Source organism: Brachyistius frenatus, unplaced genomic scaffold (genome assembly GCF_029030835.1).
Source record: "Brachyistius frenatus isolate BFR_SWC_R1_liver_20210118 unplaced genomic scaffold, ASM2903083v1 Contig_43, whole genome shotgun sequence".
NCBI classification, from domain to species: Eukaryota; Metazoa; Chordata; class Actinopteri; family Embiotocidae; genus Brachyistius; species Brachyistius frenatus.
Window position 1 is genome coordinate 726,619 of NW_027210642.1, and position 27,178 is coordinate 753,796.

Genomic DNA, 27,178 nt, shown 5'->3' on the forward strand with positions numbered 1-27,178 from the left:
TTAATATGTTCAGGTTCAACAGCCAGTGTATGTGGACTAAATAAGAGTAATGTTTGTTCAGTTGCTAAGAGTACGTTTGAAGGAGCAAATTACACTTTTTATTAAATGGAGTATGTCCCTCTCACTGTTGTAAACTGTGGTTCAGTTACAGTCCAGAAACATTATTCATAATTTTATGAGTTAAGGTTTCACTGAAATGGAACTAAACATAATATTACATTGAATTTAGATTTAAGCAACTAAGCAAAAAAAAAAAAAATCTGTGGTGGTTTAGAAAATAGTATTTTTCCAAAAGGTCTAGTATGTTTAAAAAAGCACTGATTTCACCTTTCGTGAATAATTTCTGCTCAAACCTGTGACAGTATCTTTTTGAGTTTTTGCTGATCTTCAGAGTCAGTCCGATAGGCTTTCCGCCAATCCAACCACAGCAACAGTCACGTGGTTAGCCCAAGATATTTCTAGAAGCTGTTGGTATTTTCACTGAGACTAAAAAAGACAGCCACGCATCACGTGTGGAAACCAAAAGAGTTTTAAGGAACTCAGATGAGCTGATATTTAAAAAAAAAGAGGAGCCACTGGATATCTCTTTGTAGATGATGTGCTAAACAAACTCGGCCTTCCTTTAGACATCAGCAGATTATCGTTGCCTAATTTTAGCAGTTTATACATTTACGTGTGGAATGTGATTTATCTGCTGTGATAACATTAATCTTTAGCTTTGTCTGGGTGAAAAGGTGATTCGCTGTTTTGATGTGAGGACGACGTGAGTTAGAGGTGTAAAACTGCAGCAGATTCTCTTTGTCTGACACGATTGTCTCCTCATGCGCTTAGTAACAGATCCCAGTGTGTCTGTTTGCTTGTGTGTGTGTATAAATGTGTATGCACTCAGGATTAACTAGGGTAAGTCTGGTGGTTTGGAGGTGTCCAGTGTCCCCTCCGGTGGGGGGGGAATGGTGTCTGCCGGACCCAGATGGATGTCTTCTGTCTGGCTGCGAGCTAAAGGCAGCAGGTCCTAGAGGTGATCCTTAACAGCTAGCTGGTAACACGATACACGAATGTGCTGACTTAAGAACTTACATTTCACGCTTCGCGGATCCTGCACCTACTTGGATCACCTTGTCATACACATACATAGTAAACGCACAGGGAAGTGGCAATTGGGACGTTGAAGCCTGTGTGTGTGTGTGTGTGTGTGTGTGTGTGTGTGTGTGTGTGTGTGTGTGTGTGTGTGTGTGTGTGTGTGTGTGTGTGTGTGTGTGTGTGTGTGTGTGTGTGTGTGAGTGTGAGTGTGAGTGTCAAACAACATGTTGGTTTTTCTCCCTTCACTCCACGACATCAAGGGCTTGTACCCAATTTCGTGGCTATCTCAAAAATCAAAGACAAACAAAAACCCTCCCGCCTCCTGCCCCTTCACCAATTCAAAGAGGCAGAGGCGAGAAGCAAGGCGACAGAAAGAGGAATGAAGGGAGGAAAAAGCACTTCGAAGAGGGAGGCGGGTGTTTGAATACAGGCCTCGACAATGCTGTCAAAAAGGGAGCCGCGGAAGAAAGGAGGTGAATGAAAAGAGAGCGGACCTCGCAGAGATGTTCTCCTAAGACCTGAATTGAGTGTATGCGTTTACTCAGCCAGCTAATAACTCTGTACAGGGGGCATGGCCTTACTCTATACACCACACACACACACACGATCAAGTGGAAAAGGATGAGATGTCAGGTCCAATTGCAACTCATTTTGAAAGTCTGAATGAATCTTATTCGCCATCGCTCCAAACCCACTGGCCTGTGTAGGCTGGTGTTAGCCAAATTCCAGTGGGAAAGAGAGGCTTAGCTTAACTCCCTGTTCTTTAATTGTCCGCACAGATACAATGCAGAGTGTGACTGGCCTTAGTATGAACACTGAGAAGATTAGCACTGTACACACAGACCTTACTCAGCTACGGGCCTCGTGTGACAACGCGCGCCTGTGTTTATATGGGCTAATCTATAGTATACGTTGATTTAACTGCCTGCAGTCTGGACTCTTTGACCTGTTCAAAATTAATGCGTAGCATGGTCTGCACGTGCAAACACACTCATGCTTCGGCATATTCATGAATGCGGAGACAAACAGAGAAAGGAATATAAGCGCAGACGGGCACCTGCATCTCCATCGTATGTTGCACTCCGATACACAAGACTTACCGAGAATGGAGACCTTGCTGAGGAACTCTTCATACATCTTTCTCTTTCTCAGTGTGCTGCCCTGTAAAACAAACGGGAAACACATTAACCATTAGACACGCTCATTGGGATTGGTAATTCTTCAACATCTCTGGAAGTATGAGAGTTGTTACCTTTGTTATTATTTGGAATGTCTTGGGTTTCGTTAGGCAGATTTGATTAACTGCTTAATACAGGGGATATTATTGTCACCTCTTGCTTTGATTGATCAGGAATTTGTCAAAGTAGTAGCAACCAAAACAAAAGTTTCTCTCAGCGATTCAGATCATTATTACTTTGGAGTGCAGATATCAGGAAGCGCCTCGCACAAAATCTGCACTTGTTCGTTGTCAGAGTTCAAATTGAGAGCATCTCTCAATGAGAACTTTTAACTGAAACAAATCCATTCAAATCTATTGATTTACAATTTGCCTACATGGCTGCATGTTCTTTATTCACTGGTCTTGTGTGACAGAAGTCATTTATTTTGCACAGCTGCCTTTTAATAGTAAATGAAAATGTAACATATGGGCACTGCCAATATTACAGTATTAGAAAATGAATTTACACAGCAAAAGGATGGGGTCATGCTTATGGAGGTGTGTATGAGATATGCGGTAATGTTTATTGCATGTGTGTGTGTGTGTGTGTGTGTGTGTGTGTGTGTGTGTGTGTGTGTGTGTGTGTGTGTGTGTGTGTGTGTGTGTGGCCCACCCCACCCACCAGGCAGGGGACTTTCCCCTTGCTGCCTCTGCCATGAAAATCAGGTGCTTCCTGACAAGTCTAGACCCAGAGGACCCGTTCCCTCACTGCGTTGCATTTCTCCTTCATTGCACAGAACCACTCGGAGCGAGCGGGAACATAAAGGGAGAAAATGCGAACGAGTAGAGACGATCTTGTCCGCCCTGCGTCTGCTTTTGCATATGGAAATGATATATTGAGGCTTGGGGTGTCTTTAGTGCATAAGTGCCTGGGTCCCGCTGCTGCCTCTAATTTCATATAATTTCACATTTTGTCTTAAAAGGGGAGAAAACGTTCCCAAGTGAGTCAACGTTGAGCTCAAAATCGTAAACAACATGATTAAAGGAATTCTAGCCTGCACTGCCTCCCTCCTGGATAAATGATTCGAGTGTGTGTCTGTGTGTGTTGTCAGTGCGTGTAGGCAGAGCGTACGGTCTGTTTTTAGTTCTGCCACTTATATTTCGCTGCTGTCTCTGCAGAGATGAAACTTGCACTTTAAGCAAGCAACTACAAACACTCACACACGTGTACTCAGTCCCACACACACACACACACACACCTTCAAACACACGCACATGCATTGTGTCTGTTCGCTGTCTTTGAACTGATCTTCTGAACTTAAAGGCTTACCGTGTGTTCATACATTACATTATACAGTAGGAAGGACTGCGTGGGCCAAACTAATGTCAGCAAAGTTCACTCAGGTGGATGGAATGAAAATGCTCCTTTGCTCAAATTTCTGATTCAAAAAAAAATTCTAGTTACCGTTTATCGTTGTTGGTGAACATCTTTTTTCTCTTTGCATTGTCTCTTTTTTTTTTTTTTTTTTCGTCTACTTGGGAGGGCCTGTGCACATGTTTCATGTACAAAACTCTCCTACTCCCGTTGGCCCCAATGTGTTCGCTCCTCCTGCGGTTAAAGATGAACCAGCCTCTGTGTCTGTTCGCTGTCTTTGAGGTGGAGTTATCAAAGACTTGAGGTGTGGATCGAAGCCAGACTAAACTTTCGGTACCTTACGCTCCATCACCCATCACCTTCATCGCTGTCCAATGTGAAACACGTACTCTCCACCCTTCACGCATCCCTCCTCATTTCTTGGCATCATTCCTCTTTTTTTTGCCTTTCGACTTGTGTTCTGTTTGTTGACAGTGGTCTGTCAGTTTGTTAATGGCTTTGTCTGTAGCTGTGTGTGTTTAAATACCAAGATGACACAACAAGGTGGGTATTGTATGACTGGCGGCAGCACAATGGAGAGAGTGTGCTTATCACAGCGAATGGTATTACATTGTTTACTTTATGTACTCCTGGATAAGGAGAGTGGTGGGTGTGGTGAGGTTGGTGGGGCGCCTTGGCTTTACATGATAAGATCACAGATATGTTCATATTGTACATAAACTGTGTCATCGACTTGCTCATTGGCTGAATTTGCTTCGAGACGATTCTGATAATGTCACGAGTATGTGTCATCTTTTACAATTGAGTGTGATGTAAGGGACAGGCTGAAGTCTTCGAGGGCACTTACACCAGAAACATGTAGACCCTCTGGAATTAACTATAATTTTCATTATTAATCAACTTGTTAAATATTTATTGATTCATGGATTTGTCAAGAAAATCCAATAGTAGTAAAAAAAATATCACTAAGGATCCCACAGAGCTCAAATATCTTCTTTTGTCCAACCAACAGTAATCCAAAGATAAACAATTTGTAAAACAATATGAGGAAATCTTCATATTTAAGCTGGAACCACAAACCATTTTTTTCGTGTTAAAATAACAAAAAATAGATAATTTCTTATCAAACTTGCTGATTAATTTTGAGGCAGGATATGTTAGGTCAGGATTATTTCTTGAACGCTCCAGTGACTGTAAATGTAAAATACCATCAATCATTTTATGATTTGGAGCCCCAGCAGAGAAGTAGGACAGGACAGCAGATGTGAAAACAATGAAACTGATGGCAGCGGCAACACACCTTCAGAACTCCAAACTAACTAGCTGCAGACACAGGCACTCAGCGTATTTCTTACTGGGAAACACACCACACACATACACACATATTTACACACACACACACAGAATGCTCATTGTAGTTGGCCTAAGATGTTGCCAGAATACCACACTTTGTAAAAACAGCTTTACAAATCATTGACAGCAATAATTAACTACAGGTTCACATAATTGAATTCTGTTTCACCCCGTCTCCCCTCCTGTTGCTGCTGGAAAGGAACGATGGAATGAGAGCTGCAGTGAGAGCGAATCCTGTCAAAGAAAGGTTACCAGGGCAGATTGCGCCCTCACTTCAGTTATGCGCTTAAGAGGTGACATGAGTGCTGGGCAGGCCAGTGCCAACTTCATACTGAGCTGAGAGGTCCAAAAACAGACCTTCTTCCGTCTCTAAAGGCCCAAACTGTTTGACAAAGTACAGAATTTTACTGACGGTGCCGGTGAGATTCACACAGGAGTTGGAAAGGTTAATTGGAGTCAATCTAATTTATTTGGAATAAGGTGTTACGATCACTTGAGGAAGTATTTAGATCGGTACGGAGTCGCTCTCTCTCTCTCTCTCTCTGTGTGTCTCTTGCTCTCTCTCTCACACACACACACACACACACACACACACACACACACACACACACACACACACACACACACACACACACACACACACACACACACACACACACACACACACACACACACACACACACACACACACACACACACACACACACACACACACACACACACAATAAATAATTAATCATTCTAACAGCACCCAATATGTGTGTGTGCGCGAGTGAGTGTGACAGCTAGGGCAGAGCACCTTGTGTTTCCAGTTTAAACATTTAGACATTCCTGCTAGATAAGCTCCTGGAGCTGGAAGTGCGTGTACAGACATTAGAAATGACCCTTCCTCTCCTCTGCAGCCCTCACCCACTCCCCTCCTCTTCTAATTTTTTACCTTTCTTCATCTCAGAAAGGAACTCGAGAGACATTAAAACGGGAGGATACACTCCTGTGTGTGTTTTTGGAGGATACAAATTTAAGTGTTTAAGGAGTCTTAAGTGGTTGAGTGGGAGAAAATATTGCAAGTGCGAGTGTAGAGAGTCTTCCAAAGTACATTTTTATTGAGTGTACATACATCTCACTTATTTCTGTATTGTGTCATTGTGTGGCTGCTGTTGGTGTACTGTATATGTTTGAAGCTTAATATTCTCCATTTTACAATGCAAAATGTAAAAGTTTTGTCAACTGGACTATAGTTTCTGCTGAAACATGAGAAAACTAAAGAGTAGGATTCTAACTAGTCTAAACTGTTTTGTCCTGAGGAGGAACTTAGTACAGTGTGATGCAGAGGCCAAATGGAAAAAAATATTTAAAAAATACATACTTTAAGTATAAGCGGCGTCTTACTCGCATAATTCCTTTGTCTGTAATGTCTTTGTGATAAGTGACCACTTTTGCGGACTTTTGCTTACTTACTACTGATGTATAACGACCCAAACAATGTAACGATGTACGTCTTCAGTTAAACAATAAAAAATGTACTAATTTAGATAATCCTCAAAGAGCAAACTTTTATAGATAACTGGTATTCACTGAAGATTAGCAGGTGATGTCCCACAATAGTGTACCATTATTCAGATAGAAAATAGATAACAGCGGCTATAAAACTGAAAAAAAAGAGAGAGAAAAAAAAACGGCAGCTGTAAATTTCTTTCCATGTTGGGAGCGTACTGACTAAAATTGCTACTCTCTTTGCCTGTTGGTAGCAGCACTGACACAGATGCCTCCTACTATTGATTTTTCTTCTGATTTACGATAAAGGCAGTGCAGGTGTTAAACTGGTCTCACTGCAGCCTGCTACATATGAATGTGTTTCTGAGTTTCTGAGTTACAAGATGAGGTGCACCTCGGGCAGAACTTGTTAGTATATCATGTGTGCATGACAGCATTTTGCACCCGTTTCTCAGAACATGCAATTTATTGTACGTATGCTTTACCTCTCATATATCTAATAGCAGCAGAATTTTCTGTCCGTCATTTTGTAATTGTATTAAAGGCACAAGCTGAAATGCATTTGTCTCACAAAATAGTTGTGGTTAATGCTGAAAGTGTGGCTGAATATTTTGCCTCTTTAGACTTTTTTCCCCATCCCTGTGCACTTTGGAAGTAAATGCCTTTGTGCCAGAAGTCCCCCATTTTTTCAACCAGTTTGCTACACAATGATAAGCTTGTGTTTGCAGCTTGAAGCATGTGCGTACAGCTTACTGTTACCTCAAAGCGTACTGAAGTAATATGAGTGTGTGTGTGTGTGTGTGTGTGTTGATGTTCGTACCATGAGGATGCGTCGGTAGCTGTCTCGGTCAATGCCCCACAGTTTAAGATCGGTCTTGGCCTTGACGGTGGCAGCTCTCGGGGTCCCATAGATCAGGGCCAGCTCTCCAAAACTACCTCCTTCTCCAATACTGGTCACCCACTCACCGTTCACATATACCTGCAAACAGAAGAAAAAAAACAAAACTAAGCGATGCAGAGGGTCTTATGAAGCTTAAATTCTTCTGAGGAACACCAACATTTGCTTGGTGGTATGTGAGGAATTTAAGTTTTTCTGTCATTTCAGCTTCCTGAGACACCTTCTCCGATCCTTGTCCTTCCCACTCTCACCCTCCCCAGTTTCCGGGCTGTTTGATATGCTCACTAGGCTTGTCCCTAAGTATTTGATCCCCACTAAGCCCTCAGATGAGACCCTCTAAAAGGCCTTCTATCTCTCCATCAATCCCTTTTATTTCCTTTGTCCTGTCTTGTTAGAGTCATCCCTGTGATTTGGGAGTGCTGGAGGTCAGAGAGCTGTGGTAGACTTTTGTGGGTCTATTCTCACATCTAAAACACATTCACACACTCTTACATGCTTGATCACTTGCACGCACATGCACACACATGCATAGCTCTATTTAGGCCAGCCACTATAGCTCTCCAGACAATACAACTTCGGTGAGCCTCATTCGGACGGTCTCTGGGGTCGTTACGGTTTCACCTGTCGACACACTATCCCCTATCTTGTTGACTTAATAACACAGAGAAAGGAGGGATGGGGAGGGAAGGCAGGAGGGAGGGTTGATCCCTCTGGTGGCTGCTGTGAATTGCCAGAATTGTTGCAAGCTACTATTCAGGTTCAGAGTAGACCAGAGTAGAGTCATCCTTCACTATAAACTGGGATGGCTTCAAAGAGATGCAGAGTGCTGGATGTGGTTATATCAACCCTCGAAGAACAATTATATGAATGTTGCAAAAGTGTTACATCAGAGTGTACAGGTAGTAGTATTTTTTTGACTGCACAGTTTTCCAGTGCAGTTGTCGAGTATTCCCAAAACTATGAGTCTTTGTTCAGTCGTCACTGTTGCATATGTGACCCAGAAGGTTTCACAAAACACTTTCAAATGCTTAAATGAGAGGAAGAGTAAAGCTGGAGTTAAAACTTGCAGAAAAGGTGGTTCTTGAGAGCTGAGATTGATTACTATATAGAAAAAGTGTGAAAACAATTCAAGCTTTGAACAACATATGCTGTCCTGCTGCTGTCAGAATATTCAATATGTAAATAGCAACAGGAAACTCAGTGTGCCTGGTGGTGATTAAGAAGCGACAAATAAAAGGCCTGATTGCGATTGAAAGATACTTAATGTTTAATTATAAAAAATATTTTTTTTATAATAAGTTAATCTTGCATTTTGAAATGAAAGTTTTCATTTATTTTGTGGTGTGCCCATATAAACACAGGCCAATGTCTGTAAGTGAATAGATTTGTGTGAAGACATGGAGGGGTGTTTACATTAGTGGCAGTGGTTGTCAGCTTCCAGGCAGTTTATGGGATGCTGGCAGATTTACACCCCTCCCTAATGAGAGACATCTCCACACTTTAATAACCTCAGCACTGATCTTGGAGTAGTTTAGTGCCTTGGCTGTGACTGGGAGGCAGCGGCTGTCTGTAGAGATAGAAGGGTGGATGGTGGGGTGAGGCGAAGGAGACACAGATGAGCATGGGGTTTGAGCAGGGGTGAGGTTGAGGGTAGGAGTCTTCCCACAACTTGGGTGCAGGATGACAGGATCCTGGCTGCGGGAGCAGATTCACTGGTGGCAGCCCAGAGCAGAGCGCCTCCAGTTTAAGATATTGGAGGAGGAGTAAAGACAGAAAGTGATGCTGCAGCGGAGGGAGGGAGCACCACTGCCACTCTGAATGTAATCTATGCAAAACAACAATATAGAAACCTAAAGAAGGGGAGTGTAAATATAAAATATCAATCTGGGATATGTCGCTGCAGCAAGCAACCAAATCTCCCCACTTCTGAGTTAAAGTTACACACATTAGAGTGTGTTGCAACAACTGACTTTTTTGTTTGTTTTTTTCATCTCAAACTAGACCAAGACATTTCAACAAACCACAGACACTAGATTAGTGGTGATGACAACAAAAACAAATTCCCACTAAAAGGCCTCTATTGTAAGCAGAAGATTATTGTACATATCAGATGTTACACAAAAAGGCCTCACACCGAAGATAGGGCTTATAGTTTTAAAACTTAATTAAAGTGAAAAGTAAGAAAAGTTACATCAGGCCTGATGAACATTTGGCTTTGGCGAGTCGCCCTAACGTTTGATGAAGACCAGTTAGGTTTGAAGAGTTTTCTGTAGAGTCTAATAAATGTCCGGAATCTATAGCTGAGTTTGAAGATATTCTAAATTTTTTCCATTTTTGAATTTCCCACTTTGCATCTAACCCAAATATCGGCTTAAATGTGCACACAACCGTTCTGAGGAAAAATACATGGCTGATTACTCGTTCACAGGAATCTTCAAGCACGAGTTAGTTCTTTCATAATCTTTCTATCAAGACATCATCTCCCTATTTCTACACTTCCTTCTTTTCTGGTAAGGTGGGTAAATGATATTGGCAAGCTCAGCCAACCTGTTTCTCTCCTCTTACCCACGGTCTCTGTGCTCACTTCTGTAAGCTGATAAGGTCACTTCCTGTTTAACTTTCCATCAGCTCCTGTTTTATCTCTCCACTTAACTCTATCGCTCTGTGTCAGGCTTGCTAAGACAAAAGATCTTCTCAGTTTGGGTGCCTTCACAGTGCATTGGACTCTACAGCTCCATGTTCAGATTGTCATCAGAGTGTAACTGAACTTTGAAGGAAACAAAACATGGGGGCGCTCCTACAACCTGTCCATTGTTAGAGGGAAATTTTTGTCTCAACATGAGAGAAGATGGCTGAGTTTTCCACCGAGTCACAATCCCTCTTAAACCTTAAAAACAGGTGAATAAAAGATAATCGTCACATACGTCAAACTGGAATCCCCTTTAATTGGAAAAAAATGTCTTTGATCCATTTGAATGTTATTTACAGAAATTACTCTCTGGACAAAACATTTTGTGAATGTGCTTGTTACCGTGCTAGCCACTTACGTCCACTTCCCCTTGGTCAATCACATAGAAGTTGTCTCCTTCATCGCCTGGTGAGAAGAGAGGGGGAGAAAGTTTGAGAGTAGAAAAAGCAACAAAAACAAAAACAGGAAACTTGTCCTATTCATTTCACCCCCCCACTCAAGCTGTCAAAGGTGGATTTTTAAACCATTAAAGGTGCTCTGTAGTGTTTTCTTGTAAACAAACAGAAGTTATGTTTGTGTTCAGTGTTACTCACCAAAAGACACAGTGTATATCCTTGAACTCTTACAAACATGCTCCTCAAAAAAACAATAGCAGGCATTTTTTTAAGCTTTTTAAACCTAGCCTTGTTTTTAAGTCTGTTTACCAGCGTCCAGTCTTCTTCTTCCCTGCCTTTACTGGTGCACTACTGCATATATTGGCCCGTTAGCGCCATCTGTAGACCAGTGACCATGTATCATATCGTCCGCTCATGTAATAAGCAAAACAGGGACTCTCTCAGAAGAAAACAGCTTGTAGGCGTTTTGGTTCAAAGAGAAACAGTCGATAAAGAGAAACTTTGAACCAAAAATTAATGCATTCAAAAATGTAAATCATTTGTAAAACCTACGGGCCAATCTCTGTGGACTGATGTTCAACAATAGATCAATAAATTGTTGGGATTTCTCTGCTTCATGTCTGTCAGATTCCATCTCTTCTCCTTAAAAAGAGAGAAACTATTATTGTTCTTTGGGTCTTTATAAATGAAGGGCCTCCAAGTTTCATGGCACACCCAGCTTCAAAAGTTCTACTGCCTCCTCCAGAATGCATATTTCATTGAGCCTGCCAATATCTTTGTGAAATAGGGCTCTCTCACCAGCAGAAAGCTGCAGCGTGTTCATTACTGGTGCTTGTGTGGCTTAATAGTGGAAACTCTGAAACAGAAGTGCCTGAGCATGCAGAGCTACAACACCTCAGTATGATGTAAAGAACAAAGAGATCCACAGTGCATTACACAACTAAAGACAATAGCTTCATTTATTCTGTTCTATATAATACAGAATATTATATGTTTAATTCACAAGCCTCGGAAATGTTTTCTGGTCTGGTTACTGGATCTCTGTTGTGTCAGTGACAGAAGTGTGCTGGGCTTTCAAAGTGAACCACAACCCTTGAAGCGAGTCATGGGATCTGGTTGGCTGACGTCCGTTAAAAGCATCTAGTCTGGAGATAAAGCTGAAAAATGGCAAGTGTTCCTTTAATTATGCTATCCATTACATAGGGCTCGGGGAAATTATTAAAAAGGACTGACAGCCACATACGTGAGCACTGCGAAACGCTCCCTGCAGCTACCTCTTACAATAAGATATAAATGCAACTCCATTCACAGGAACAAGTGGGTAATGATGCATGAGCCTAGATGACACAAGTATGCATGTGTATGCATTTCGTAGGTACCATGTTTGGGGTGTGTCGGCGTGTGTGTATATGTGTGTGTGTGTGTCCTTGTGTGTATGTTCACCTGAACAGTTGAAAGGCTGAGAGCACCCTGTGAGTAAAGTTCACAGGAGTTCACACGGCTAATTAATACTGAGTGGAGAGGGCTCGTTAATCATACAGCTCTATTTGTCACACAAAACGCTCCTTGTCTGTCTGACGGTCTGTCCCAGTTGAGACCCCAAACGCACGCACGCACACACACGCGCACGCACACACACACACACACACACACACACACACACACACACACACACACACACACACACACACACACACACACACACACACACTCACAACCTGCTGCAACCTGGCCCTCCGCTATCTCCCTCTCTCTGTCTCTGCTCCTCTTTCTTTCATCTCATCTATCGCTCTTTCAATTCCCTCTCGCTGTGTCTTTCCTTTCTTCTACTCTTCCTGTCTTTTATCACGTTGGTGCCCGGGCCTTTGTTTTACGCCTCTCCAACCCCCTGTGCCTGAGAGTGCAGGCAAATATTTGACTAGTACGTGCGTGCGCCCACACACACACACACACACACACACACACACACACACACACACACACACACACACACACACACACACACACACACACACACACACACACACACACACACACACAGACAAGCAGCCCGGTGTACTCCGTGTGGCCATGTTTGAACACAAGCTAATTGTCGTACACACTGTTAAGGTTCTATTGCTTTGCTAAAAAGGACAACATGGTTAACATCCTCAGCCTCTAAGGTGTTTTGTACCCACAATGCACCATTAAAATGAACATGAATATTTTCCAGTTTTCCAATAAGGGATAACATAACATTTTCTTGTTACCAAAGAATGACTTTGATATATGTCAGACACCGCAGGTGAAATTAAAAATAGACAACAATTAAAATGAAAACTCCATTTTGCATGTTATGAGTAAATTCCCCTTTTGTTTAAATACCACTCAGGCCTCACAGTCGATAACTCCTAGCTGTGTCTAAATAGTGTGTGAGTGACCCATAGCAGGGTTGTTTTTTTTGAAGCTGTACAGTAGTCCAGACATTAGCAATGACATCAGCCCTGTATATAGTATGTACCACACTCTATAGTGTGTATCACAATGGACTGTCTGGGACTGGGGGGCCCTGCAATGTTAGCTAGACTTATTATCACCAAATTAGGACTGATATACCCCCGGACGCTGTTTTAAGAGTACGTGGGAGAGACTGAGTGAGCGTGTGTCCAAGCACCAGTCAATGTAAGTGTCTGCTTGTAAGGCATGCGCCACAATTGTAAACTATGTGATTCTGTGCAGGTGAGAACATAGTATTATCTGAAAGTGGGAATTTGTCTATGAGAATGTGTGTTTTCAGTGTTTTAAATATGTGATTAAATGTGTCTGTGTCTGTGTTTGATAGGAGTTTGAGGGGGAGGGTGTGTGTGTGAGGGGTGGGGGGGGGGTGAGGGGGGCACTGGAAAAATATACAGTCTGGCCCTGCTAGCCTGTGTTCCTTCAAAGTCCAGGGATGTCTACAGTGAAGGTTTTGACGACTGCAGTTAGGCAGAGGAGAAGGACGTGACATCTGGTGCAAACTGAGGGAATGTGTGAGTGGAGCAACGAGAGGAAAAGGGAGGGAACACGGGAGTGGTAGGACAAAATAAACATCAGTAGTGGTGGCAATGCAGTAGATGTATTCTTTGAGATAAACTAATCGAAGGTTATCTGAGAGAATTGCTTCCTTTCCATTAAAATGGTGAATAAAGTAGATCCAGTCTGTGCTAAGACAAATAAATTGATAAAATGGAAGAGCTGGCAAAACATTCCCTTTCATATAAACTAATATCAACAGTCTTCAGTGTTGTTGTTTTTTTTTTAGCAGGGAATTCCCTTTAGATGTTGGTTATTTAGTACTTCATTAATTATTTCAATTCGTATTATAGATGTGTTGTGTTTTTCCCAAAGTAAATCTATTTGTAATTTTTTGCGACCACTTGTATGTAAACCCAATTGTAATTTGCTCTATAGCTCATATGATTGACATCGACTCTACATAAAATCAACTGAACAAAATATGTATACAAACCTTGCTGGATAACTGTTTCCCCTGCAATGTGGGTGACCGGGAACATGGCGTCAAATATGTCACTGGAGAAGAAAAAGAGAGGGAAGAGGAAGAGAGGAGAAGGAAAGAAAGGAGGGGTGGGGGTTGGGGGGGTGCACAGTTATTACCTGCATACTCGCTATTGTGGTAGATTATCCCACCATTTTTCTGAATGGTTTACTTAATCTCATACACAAATATACTGTACACACACACACACACACACACACACACACACACACACACACACACACACACACACACACACACACACACACACACACACACACACACACACACACACACACACACACACACACACACACACAAGAGTGTTGGGCGGAGGAATGGCATTATGGAAAAGACAGCAACCATCATCACTGTGTCAACTCTTTCAACAGGTAGCGAAGGCCAAGGAGACGGGCCGGGGAACTCTGGCTGACCCCAACACACACAAACCTGCACAAACCACATCCATCTGAATGTGGACACAACTGATTTCTTCATCATCCAACCAAACGCCCACTAGTCCCATTCAGAACCATCATAAAGAACACATGACAACTTATAGAGTTTAATGCAACAAACCCACCACAGTTTAGTTCATCATCAGGCTTTAACATTGAATTGTTTTCACTATTCCTTTCTGAAAAAGGCATTTTTGCAACTCTAATGCTATTTATACTAAACCTTGTCTAAATGCATTTACCAAACACGAGTATATCAGCATCAAAATTAAAAGTTTGAGCCACATTCTCTGCTTCTTTACATCGTCCTGGTACTGTGCATATAGGCTTAAACACGACAGTGTTGTTTCAGCCCATGATCAAAGCCCGTATCTCTGAGTGTATCGTCCTTTAGAGGCGCTGAGAAAACAAACAAAATGATGGCTACGGCTAAGCACATAATTTCTGTTTCGTCCCAGCAGGGAAAGCGCCTGTTAGACTGTTGCTAATCGGACTGTTTAAATGCATGAAGCCTCTGAAGATTAGCGTTCCACTACTGGGATGTGTTGGAACAAGAGAAAACTAAGTATCCTTCCTCTCCTCCTCTCTGCCCGTCTCAGCCCTTCGGGGTATATTTGTCTATCTAATCAGTTGCATACCTCCCGTCTTATAGAGAAATATAGTAAAAACAATAAAAGAGGGTCAGGCATATCAAAGACATACAAGACCTGCTGAGTGAATGTGGGGCAAGTCTGAGCCCATTCTCGGATATGTGTGTGTGTGTGTGTGTGTGTGTGTGTGTGTGTGTGTGTGTGTGTGTGTGTGTGTGTGTGTGTGTGTGTGTGTGTGTGTGTGTGTGTGTGCGTGTGTGTGTGTGTGTGTGTGTGTGTGTGTGTGTGTGTGCGTGCGTGCGTGCGTGCGTGCGTGTGCATTACTAAATGTGTGTATTTGAGCCAGCCCGTCTGCATCTGAGTACATACAGGTTATGAAAACACACAGGTTTGTACAAAATAATTTGTGGGTGTTGAATAAGTGTGTGCTCCTGACAGTGCACCAGACTTTGCAGCGCTGCAGAAATGAGAAGGCCTCCACGGCCAAACACAACTTGCAGCACACTGCAGACAAAGAAGTGTTGCTTTTCATGAAACCTCCCCGGCAAAAAACTGTTAGGTCAACAGATGTTGGGGCGAGATCTGAGGATGTTATTGAGTGGTTTGGAAGTGAACGGACCCTGCTGGTATTTGTTTATGTGACACTGAATAAAAAGCAGACTTAAGAAGGTGGATTGAGGCCAATTACACCCACAGGTAGGCCCTGTGCGTCGCAGCTGGCCACTGACTAACGCATACTTGAAGACTCGCAGTTCAGACATGCACACGTGTAAAAAGAAAAAAAACACTCACTCTTTGAAGTGTACAAGCCCGAGCTAAAAGATGCACAACCCCGTTTGTACATTATGTAACGATGTGGTACTGTGCATCCAGCCGGTACACGCAGTTGTGCATGTCAACACACTCACGCACATTTGTAAGTGTAACAACATATTCATGCACAGGCTTCTTTGATGAAAACTTGCACACGGGCCCTCTGATATGACACGCAAGGCGCTCAAACACTTTGATGGTGGTTAGTCAGAGCAACATCTGCAGGAGTGCCCCCAACTCTCCTCACATCTGTGACCACCTGTGCTTGGCATGGAGTCTGTTTAAGTCACGTATAACTAATAATGTGTGGTTTATGAAAATAATTTCCTTGGCAAAACATGGAATTCAACAGTGTAGACCAATTTAAAGGCGTTAACTTAAGATTATAACAGGGGACATCAGTGCTTCTCAGCCATAAGCGTTTAACTTTTGACAGACCAATCCACAAAATGAGCAGAAGGCAGAAGTGATGCGCTCCTTAGTGTGGTATGACTGAATTTTGGTATATGCCTTTTGGCAGCGATGTTGATGATGATGACACATCACACAGCTAAGTAGGATCCTCAAGATTGGGCGACAGAGTTATCGCAAGAGGATCAAAGACAAGCAAACCTGCGTTTAGGTAATTACACTTGACCACCTCTCTTTTCATGCTTCTCCTCTCCCCATTCAGTCAGTGAATGCATCGGTGAGCACAACAAAGATACGTATGCAGGTAATTACTTCCCCTTGTCTCTACCTGTCTCTCTTTCCCTTTCTTTATCCTTAACTTCCTCCATGTCTGCTCTCGATCACTTTTTCTCTTCCTCTCCCCTCTCAATTACCCCTTTCTTCCCTCTAATTCTCTCTCTGCTCCACCTATTTCCCCCCATCTCTCGGTCTATCGCCCCCTCTCTGGGTGTCCCAGATGTAGTGATTAATCTTGTCTTTTCCGCTACCTGTAGCCCCTCTGACCTCGTGAAAAGGCAGAGCAACCCTACTAACAATGGATGTGCTGTTCTGACGGAGACAGATAGAAAAGAGAGCGAGAGAGGCAGAGAGACGCTGCGGATTGGGGGGGGGGGGGCTAGGAAGTTCACCTCCACGGTAGGGAGGGAGACAAAGCTTCTGTCAGGGTTGAGATATGTGGAGATATGCTCTGCAATGCATGTGAATGATCCTGCACACAGGAATTGCAAAAAAATTGCACATGCGGCCTGTAAAATATTTTATATTTTAGTACTCAGATGTTAATTACATTCATACGGTCTTTGTTCCCATTGTGAAATTTTCACAATATGTGCCCACACACAGAGACTTGGTCCACATGACATCACATCTACAGCTAATTGCCCATGAGTGTTTGTTTGTAGTGAAGGAAGCATGAGCTAGGGATGACACTTTTTTACAACACGGTATCACGCCAGAGTGTGTAATACACCCGTCAGTGCACTACAGCATATGTGTACGTGTCACATTTTGCCTCACCAATGCTTGAAAACCAGGTGTTAAGGGTTAGCCACAAAAACGACTTATTCAGGACCAGGTAAAGATTTTATTAAAGGGATACATGTCTCAGACTTAAACCCTGGTCTCATGGGGGAAAGTTCTGGCTTTGATCTATCACCCCTTTATCACTTTTTTACGTTGTCACATGACCTCCATCACATTACTGCCTTCTTCCACCCTGGTCATATGTGCGTTTGCTTTCACACCGAGGTCAACCAAAACATGACATTGACACAGTATCCTCTTGTGAACTGACGGGTGCCTTAAATTAGTTGCAGTTTTATAACCTGAGCTGGCTTTCATAGCAATTATGCATCAGTTTCAAGTTCAAAGACTTCAAGGGACTGACATGAAGCCAAAAGATGCAGTCATGGGTAAAACTATCATTAAAATGATAATAGAAAGAAAGAGACACCTTTACGTAACACCCTGCATCGCAATGTGTTGTGCTCACCGTGGAAGTGTTTTTCTTTTTAAGGTAAACTGGAAAGTCAGAGTAACAGAATAAAATGCTGCCACCGTAGGGTGACATTTTTTCAACACAGTTAATGTGTTTCCACACGTGTATTGCATACGGACATTTGTGCGCTCCTTCAACTACTCTTAAGACGCATGCCCACAACAGCACAGCAACAGCCTATTATTGTTCTCAAACACTCATAAAAAAAAGTGGTTAACTTGGGGGAATTCAGTCATTGATGAAATAAAATCAGGCCTGCTTGTTGGAGCTGGATTGCTTGTTGTTCTTCCAGGTTGGCGATGACGGCCTCCCTCTCTCTCTCTCACTCTCTCCCTCCTCCCTCCTTCTTAATCTCTCCTACAGCACAGCTGTTTGTTTGTTCAGCAACTGCCATCTTATCTTTTACATTACTACATCAACACACAGCACTGCCATTATACCATTAACACCAACGGGCTCTTTAATGGCGCGGCGTGCTGCCATGTCTTTGTGTTTCTTAATGGGCCGCAGAATGTTGAGTTACACAAGTCCTTAATGGGGAGACCGTCCAGACTGCTCACTCTGTTTGGGTGGAGGAGGTTTTGCAATATCCAAATAATCAACAACTCCACCACATGCGGGAACTTCCCAGCTCTCCAAGTTGTGTCTCAGCTTGGCAGCAATGTGCCACTGGTTTGGCTTGTACAATGTAAGTGCTTGAAGGATTAATTTTCACTACCACAGTTGATAGTAATTCAGACTGCTGATTCTAGCGAACCAGAACAATAGTCTTTGTTTTTCAAGTCTAAACAATTCCATGATCTAAGTAATGGCCTGACAACACCAAATGTACACTGTCTGTAAAATATGTAAGATGGACATTGTGATCAAGTATATAACTGCTGTGAAAGGTTTGATCAGTTTTACACATCTTGCAGACGCTAAGATGCAGATGTGATCGTGAGTGAGCTGTTTGATGGAAACAAGGCGATATGTTTTCAGGAGGCGTGCTGGTTGGGCCTTCCCAACATAGAATTTACGCTGCATACTTACTGTAGTCCACCGAGAATTAAAAGCTCTTGGAGGACTGTAGAGATGTACTGTGCACATTCGCAGCAACCCGTAGTGGCAGGTTGCTATGAATAACTCGTATTACTGTTTGGCTGCTGTTGTGATTGGTCAGCTTAATGTGTAAAGCACAAGTAGTCACAAATATGAGAATGCAAAAACAATAATTTTTTTGACTGAAGATTGTTGTAAACAGAACAGTTTAGCCTGTTATCTTAGTCAGCTGGAAAACAGTTTTATGAGGCTGATTAAGTGGTATACACAGTTTAATGTCCAGTGTTTAAAGTTAAGCACAAGCAGTTACTCACATGGAACAACTAACTTACCTCATGGAGCTCTGTTAATGACTACGCAATGATTTTCTGTTAAATTATGTTTACGATTACATAAACCTGTAAAGCAGGTACACTCACAGATCCGTTCACATGCAGAGACACACACCACTGAAAACATGTAATATAATGTAACAAAGTGAGTGACAGAGAGAAAAAAGTGGGAGATAATTATACAGTATTGAAGTGTTAAGGGAGGATATTTATTTATGACATAAAAGCTTCTGGCACGTGCCCAAGAACACCAGCAAAAAAACAACAAAAAAAAAAAAAAATGGATGAACCTGGTCATGCCAGCTTCTGCCCATTTCTTCACATCGGCCTCCACACTCTGAGGGAAACCCCCAGCAGTGTCAGTTGTTTCTTACAAACCTCAAAGATCGCCTGAAACCACCAAACCCCAACTGTAGTCCATTTTCAAAACTGTACTCCACCTTGAATAAAAGAACTGGGTGAAATACTTCATGACAGCTACACTATGATTTTCGCCATAAGAGGCCACTGAAATTAAGGTTCACATTTTATGGTGGCTAAAAAGACCATTTGATAAGGATTTCTTTCCGTTTCGATCAGGTTTTTGCACAGCATAATGTCTTAATGACAAGTACGCAGGACTGAAAACTCTTAAGAAAAAGGAAACCCTGGATTATCACACTCAATTAGTCATTTTACTCTCAGAGACATTAAACAAAAACACAGAATTTGAAAGACAACACCCAAAAAGTAGTGTAAACAATAACTAAATAGCAGAAATGTGTAACCTAGTACACACATTTCTGGTTGTATTGCAGCTGTACAGTAGTGTGCCTCTGCTTTTTTGCTGTCAACTTTTGTGCTAATATTGTATAGAAAAAGGCACAGATACATTAATATACAGTTAGGTACAGTTCTGAAAATTTCCCCTCTGGGCCATTTTTAAACTTTTTACAAGGTCCTACTGTTTGTCTGGGCTAATGAGTGAATAGGCCTGCACCATGCATAGCCATGCACCACAGAGGTGGTCCTGGAGGTTTACAGGTGGACATAACAGTTTACAGCTGGTGGCGATGACCACTTAGGGATGGTCAACAATGTGGGAGGAGAGAGGATGTAAAGGTCAGGCGAGGATAAAGAGAACCTTCACTTTTCATAAAATCAACTGGCCTTTGGATTTGGCCCTCAGGTCAATAAAACTCCTGGTCTGATAAATGTCATAAGCTCCAAAACACACTTGGTGTTCTTTTACTTTGCCGTGGTCCATTGAACACTGAAGACTTTTTGAAATCCTTAATAAAACATTTTAGTGCTTTGGACTGATACTTTTGTTTCAACAATTTAATAGGGGGCTAATGTTCAGTGTTGGAGGTCTCAGTGGGTTCAAGTAGTTTGTGATTAAATGTTGGAAGACGTATTTGAAACCAGCAGAGGGCAGGGATCACGCTGTGTTAAAACCACACACCTGGCTCTGATGGGTTTATAAGGGGTGTAAACGTGGATGCATCCTGTTGCCTTGAAGTGTAGAAGTGTGTCTCAGTATTTGTGCGGTGCAGGACCAAAGCACCCGAGGGTCAGTGCGTTTATGTTGGTGATCTGTGTGACCTGTAGACGTCTGCTAAAATCCGCTGTCACTTACACTGCAATGCTCAGACCACCTGAAAGAAAGATAAGCATTTGGAGAGAGAGTTAGAGAGATGAAGTTCAATTTAGGTTTTCTTAAAACCAATCCCTGTGACTTTGAAACTGCTCAAGAGTCGTGGTGAGGTAGTTTTGCTATGTCAGGCATGTTACACGTGACAGTTTTTACTGACAGTGCAGATAGATATCTATATTAATTTTCTGAATCATCCTGTTAAATAACCAATCAACAAACTGATGATGACACATACTATCTCTATTAATTCCCAAATGTCATTCACACCTATTTAACCTACGACAGCTGTTATTGATGTAAAGCAAAGTTCTGAAATTGCAGGGTCCATTTCTTGGGTCAAATTTATTCAGAAAGCTATATTTGGTGAAATATAACATACTCCGAACTGCTTCTTTCTTTTTGAAAATCAAACTCAAAGATCACTGACGGCTGAAAAGTGGTGCATTCGTCCAATTAAATGTAGGGGAGAGAGCTGTAAAACTGTTCTCGCCAGAAAACCTTTAGATCCCTGTGAGATAATGTCACACACCCCCGGCCCCCACCGATTTGACAATAACTGGTCCGCAGTAACTGAGATGTGACATTACCAGAGGAACAACAACAACAAAAAAACAGCAGACCATGTTACTAGGGTGACTGATTGATCGTAAACACTCACTGATGCTGCATCTAATAAAGTAAACAAAACATACTTGACCGTCCATGAGTCAATCAAACGAATAAAGGAAAGCCAGTGAGGAGAAAATAAAACTAACTGCCCCAGTAGCTTTCATGAAACATTTGAAATATCAGGCTGAACTACCACTGAACCAGCACTGGCACCTCAGACCCTCCGAGCCTGCCAATGCCAACTGCATGAGAAGCCAATCCGGCCTTATCACCTCCTCACCATGCCCAGTACCTACAGTAGCACCAGTGATTTCCTCCCCCCGTGTTGGCTCTGCCATGGCAGTGGGAAGGTTTAGAGAGAAAAAAATTATCAGAGAGGACAGAAGAAGAGATTTGATTGGGAAGAGCATGGTGTTGAGAAGCTGCCATCTGATGCCGTGAATACCAGACAGATTAGGCTTCCTATCAGAGCGAGCTCAGTGAACACCTTGTTCAAACTCGTTTTTGAATAAACAAACACACACATACTCACATACGCAAAAAAAAAAAAAAAAAAAAAAAATTCCCAGCAATTGTCAAACCTTCTAACAGGGTTGATAATGAGTGATAATGATGTAAAAGTTGTACAGTCTCATTCTTCTGCTGGGACTAATGCTTGAAACATTCATGTCGGCATCAGGGAGGTAAGAGGACCAGCCTGAGGAGGAAGAGTGAAGAAGAGGGAGCAGTTGATAAGATGATGTGAGGAGAAGGCGTTACAGGGCAGAAAAACAAACATCAAACTTTGTCAGTATCTTCATGTTAAATATACACCTCATTAGTATCTTGTAAGTTCAAAACTTTGACATGATTGTACGTCATTGCAGATGAGAGGTGAATTGTTTTCCAGGCGAAGAACCAGTTCCATATCTAATTTGTTTCCTCCTATAAATAATCTTAAACATTTAGAGTTCAATTAAGAAAAACTATAGAAACATAAAAATCTGACTTACACAATCATCGAAATATCTGACTACATTACTGGCTTCCTAGTGACACTGGTAGAGCCCCCCTGCTCCTTTTAATGGACTGTTGTGTGTATTCAGTGTGACAAAGCTGTTTTACAGGCCTACCTGATGATCCAACACACACCACCTGCTGATGCAGCCATGATGTCAGCCTAAAAACATCACAAACATGTCCGACTCTGCTGCCTCTCCCCGTCTTCCCTCTCCCTTTCTCTCTCCTTCCCCTCTCCTTCCCCTCCTCTCATTTTTATCAGAGCAATGGTTAGGCTGCTGCGCTAACTTTACTAAAGCAGAATTTTTACTCCACTTATTCTAACTTTTATTTTCATCCTGCTGTCAGTCTACATCCCATTTCCAGTACTTGTGGATTTTCACACTTTCCTAACACCACCTTTTCTGTTGTTCATAGCCCCAGGGCAGGAAAAAGCGAGCTCTTCCTCCACTTAGAAAAAGGGTCAGGCTGAATCAGGCGCTGACAGGACTAAGCCTCTACCTCTCTGATGTGTCTACAGGGGACGTGTCACTGGAATGAGGCAAAGAGAGAGAGAGAGAGAGAGAGAGAGAGAGAGAGAGAGAGAGAGAGAGAGAGAGACAGAGGGGGAGACATACTCTCTTCCTAACCCATCTTACAGATAGAAAAGAAATAATTCCACTGAATGCACACAAATGTACAGTATAGAGATAAAAATAACCCTATGTACAGGTGCCAAGAGCTGTCTCTCTCTCTCTCTGTCTCTCTCTCTCTCTCTCACACACACACACACACACACACACACACACACACACACACACACACACACACACACACACACACACACACACACACACACACACACACACACACACGTATCCTGACATGTTGCTAAACATCACAAGGCATGCCGCCGCCCCGCGGGCATGTCTTTTCCTCTCCTCTCTCCTCTGCCCTCCCCCATTCCCAGCTCGCAGAAGACACGAACTACGACAAGATAAGCATTTGAGAAGCACATCAAGACGCAAATTGTCCTTTGTTGGGGTTTAAACCTGAGAGGTGTTTACACAACACGGGACATTATGCATGCACGCTCAAACACATTTACACGCTGAAACTGAGACACACGGTGAAAACTCTGAAAACACCCGAGGGCCTGAGGAAGAAGGAGAGAGAGATAGGTGGCTGATTAGATGGAGAGAAATGAAGGAAGTATCCGCTAGAACTGCTAAGGGCTAAAACTGTATACCGTACTAACGAGTGTGTGTGTGTGTGTGTGTGTGTGTGTGTGCGTGTGCGTGCGTGCGTGTGTGTGTGTGTGTGTGTGTGTGTGTGTGTACTTGTGTATAAACCTCATCAACCAGCACTCTGGGCAGTGAGGTAATAGTGCACTGGGTGCATGTCGAGGAGAGACATAGCTGACATCTGACTGACGTAAGGCCTTCCCTTCTGTAAAAGAGACAGCTTCATCATTCACATAGACTGCAGACCAGGACTGTGTTGAGCAACCACCTATCACCTTGTGTATAATATACTAACACCATGGAATGACCTGAGAGAATGAGTTTCATTCATGATTTTCGTCAATAAGAATATTGGTTATCTATTCTCTTTGTGCCTTTAAGAGCTTTTTGGTTGTAGTGTGCGCTATTTAGGGCCCATATTATCGATAATGTAATTAATTGATCACCTGAATGAATATTAAAAACTTTTTTAATTTGGCTTTGAAAATGTAATTCATGAAGAAACCTTAGATGTTGTCATTACTGAGGAAAAGATGTTCTCCTGAAAATGACCAAAAAATACCAAGGCTATATGACCTATTTACTATTTCTATCATCAATGGAGTGTCGCCTTTGTTTCTGAATCTATTTTAGGAAAAAACACTTTAGTTATGGATGTACTTTCTATCTCTCTAATGGACATTAGATTTTGCTTTGTTTCTGTCTTTACACTGTTTGTTACACGAGACAAAGCCTTGCGAAGCAACAGAATTATTTTCACAAATTAAGTTTCCACAGATATGTGAAACAAAAAGCAATCTGAATACAATTAATTACGCAGCCACGTCAACTCTTTTACGAGTTAGGTTACTCTATTCAGTCTTGTTATTATTAAATAAAACTATGTCCTGAAAAGCCCAGTCACTTTGTGATGGCCTGAAATCCGAAACACAAACTCTATAAAATGTCCCATCCTGAAGCTTATCAAGCATGGAAATAGGCTGAGTGCCTCTAATCTAAATGAAACTCAAACAGAGTGACACCATCAAACCAACGAGGAGGTCGTGGGAGAATTAACACACTATAACAAGACTGTTGTCCGTGCCTGTGCACTGGAACCTATCGCCATTGCATAGACAAAGCAGACGGGATGTATACAATAGGAGGCCATGGGCCGACCCAGGCAATTCTGTAAGGCGCTAGGCTGCTCTGTCCCATGCTAATGTGTGGTGGTCAGTGTGTGGGTTGAATTTAGGTCCTGGCTGAGCTATAAAGGCACTGAATGGTTGAAGGAACATCATGTCCTCACAACGGGGGCAAACGCTGGCTAGGAAGTTACTGTCCTGCACACTCGCACCTTTACCCTACATACAGTATTCATTCACATGAAGTGAAACGTGACGCTGTTCACGATCACAAATGACCCGAGCTACTCCTAACCAGTATACGACGACACGCACACAGGTAGCGCACCCTAAAAGTGTTAACAAGTGATTTTTATTACGCTTCCTCTTACTTGCTCCACTTTTGCTCTCACAGCAGTTCAGATATTTCTGAATGTTTTGTTTGGGGATGAACTCCTTCTTCCACTGTTGACATTTGATCTAGCTGATGTTCTGATCCAAACAGGGGGCCAGTCTCTCTGTTTGCTGTAATCATGCATTCACAAAAACATAAATTCACAGAGTACTTTTTAAAACCATGTATATGTTGTACGTCACATCTTGCCCAGTGTCTGTAAAAATGCATCAACAAACAAGTGCACAAACTCACACACACACACATGCTGTCACACATAAAAACACAGTCACACATGCACTGATGGCATAAACAGCTGAAAGGACCGAGATGAATCATAGCTAGCTGGAAAACTGTCCCGCACCGACTCAAGGGTACATTTTGGAGGGAATACAGCATTCTAAAAGGTCTCCAGACTCTACTAACTTTACTGCATTTCTCACTTTACTAACAATTTGATGGAGAAATGGTTGGAGTGAAGGATGGAGAAAGATGACGGAGGGGGTGGGGGGGCAGAAGAGGCAGCAGGGGACAGGTTGAAACACAGCAGAGGGTATGAGCGAGGACAAAAGTTTCCAGCTATCTGTGCTGTTGAGTGTGTGCGTGTGTGCATACATGTGTGCACTTGCTGATGTTTGAGTGTGTTTATCTGCACTAGCATGCAAACATGAGGCTGGCTGATATGAACTTCCTACAAATGATATGTTTGTGTTTGCGCCCTGTGGTTTGCGCCCTGTGGGCGTAAAGGTGAAGTTGTCTGAGCTGAAGCAAAGACGTGATATGCTGGGGGAGGTGAGAGTGCTGGATGGTGGTGGGGATGGTTGAGGTTCAGTCAGGCCTGCAGCTCTCCTATGGTGAGTGACCTCATCGGCTGGCCCCTGGCATTGTGGCAACCAGCACAAAGCCATGCAGGGGACAGAGAGAGGAGACTGTGGGGGAGGGACTGGATGTGAGCGTGGATGTAGATGTGAATGAGCCTGCATGATTTAGGAAGAGAGAGAAAGGGAAAGACGGGAAAAGAAGTGAATTCTGAAAAGGAGAAAAAGAGGACCACCAGGCTCTCAGGAAAAAACATGGATGAGAACACACAGAGAGTCAATGAGGGAACCGGTAGGACAGGAAACACAAACACACACTCAGACAAATAGACTAAACAACACACAACACAAACCTGCTAATTTGTTCATGGTGCATACTGCCGTTGTTGCGCGGCCCACCATAAAATACAAATCAAATGCAGTCAAACATCGTCACTATTCTTCCACCTGAACACAGAGAAGCCGGTCCTCTCAATGATGCGAAAATGCACTCAAATGACCATAAAGCCAGCACACACACTCCAGAAACTAAGGGATACTTCCTCAATAGTCATCTTCAAATCACGAGAAAAAGAGATTTGGGTGGGAGAAAACTCACAGACATCCAGTTGGCCATTCGGTGGCTCTACATCCTGTTTACCCTGCACTTTATACTGCACTGAAGGACAGTCTGCAGGGGGTCACCAGACACATGAGTGTAAGTGTGCACGCCCATGGGCACACAATCACCTTGAGCCTATTTGTATATGTTGTTTCCAGTACAGCACAATACGTGTGCCTGTCTAGATAAAGCAATAAGTTCAGTAGTCAATACCTGTTTCATCTGTGTGTGGCAACCCCCCCCCCCCACCCTTGGGGCTGCTATATGGTAACAACAGACTCAATGTAGGTACAGTGCTTTCATTTCACCGACACACATTTCAGAAACAACCTGCCTGTTTCAGATATTAACCCATTCACTACAGCGCAAAGCTCAAGTTCCACATCAGTTCTATTGAGTTATCAGATAAGATGACAACAGCTGTGTTCATCTGATATGGCCAGACAGTACACTATCTGTCCATCACACCCCCTCTGTTGTTTTGTCCCTTCACACAGGCCTTAAATAAACTTCCGCTGGAACATAAGATGAGATGAATCTCTCAGGCAGTTTTAGTGTCTTTCCCGTTGCCGTTGTTTGTTTATTTGAGTTTTCTGTCACTCACTGATTTATTTATTATTGTTTTTGCACCTCTTTAGGCACACACACACAAAGAC

At 42.7% G+C, this 27,178-nt stretch overlaps 1 protein-coding gene across 5 annotated transcripts in view; it reads right to left on the reverse strand.

Annotated features, from left to right (window-relative positions):
* prkar1b (protein kinase, cAMP-dependent, regulatory, type I, beta) overlaps positions 1 to 27,178 on the reverse strand; it is a 65,211-nt gene that overhangs the window by 11,817 nt on the left and 26,216 nt on the right. For all 5 annotated transcript variants that reach the window (XM_069702811.1, XM_069702812.1, XM_069702816.1 and 2 more), the window contains 4 exons: positions 13,931 to 13,992; positions 10,407 to 10,453; positions 7,282 to 7,440; positions 2,181 to 2,241 (listed from right to left, as the gene is read on the reverse strand). In XM_069702811.1, coding sequence (XP_069558912.1) covers positions 2,181 to 2,241; positions 7,282 to 7,440; positions 10,407 to 10,453; positions 13,931 to 13,992 — 329 coding nt within the window. The remainder of the gene's footprint in view (positions 1 to 2,180; positions 2,242 to 7,281; positions 7,441 to 10,406; positions 10,454 to 13,930; positions 13,993 to 27,178) is intronic.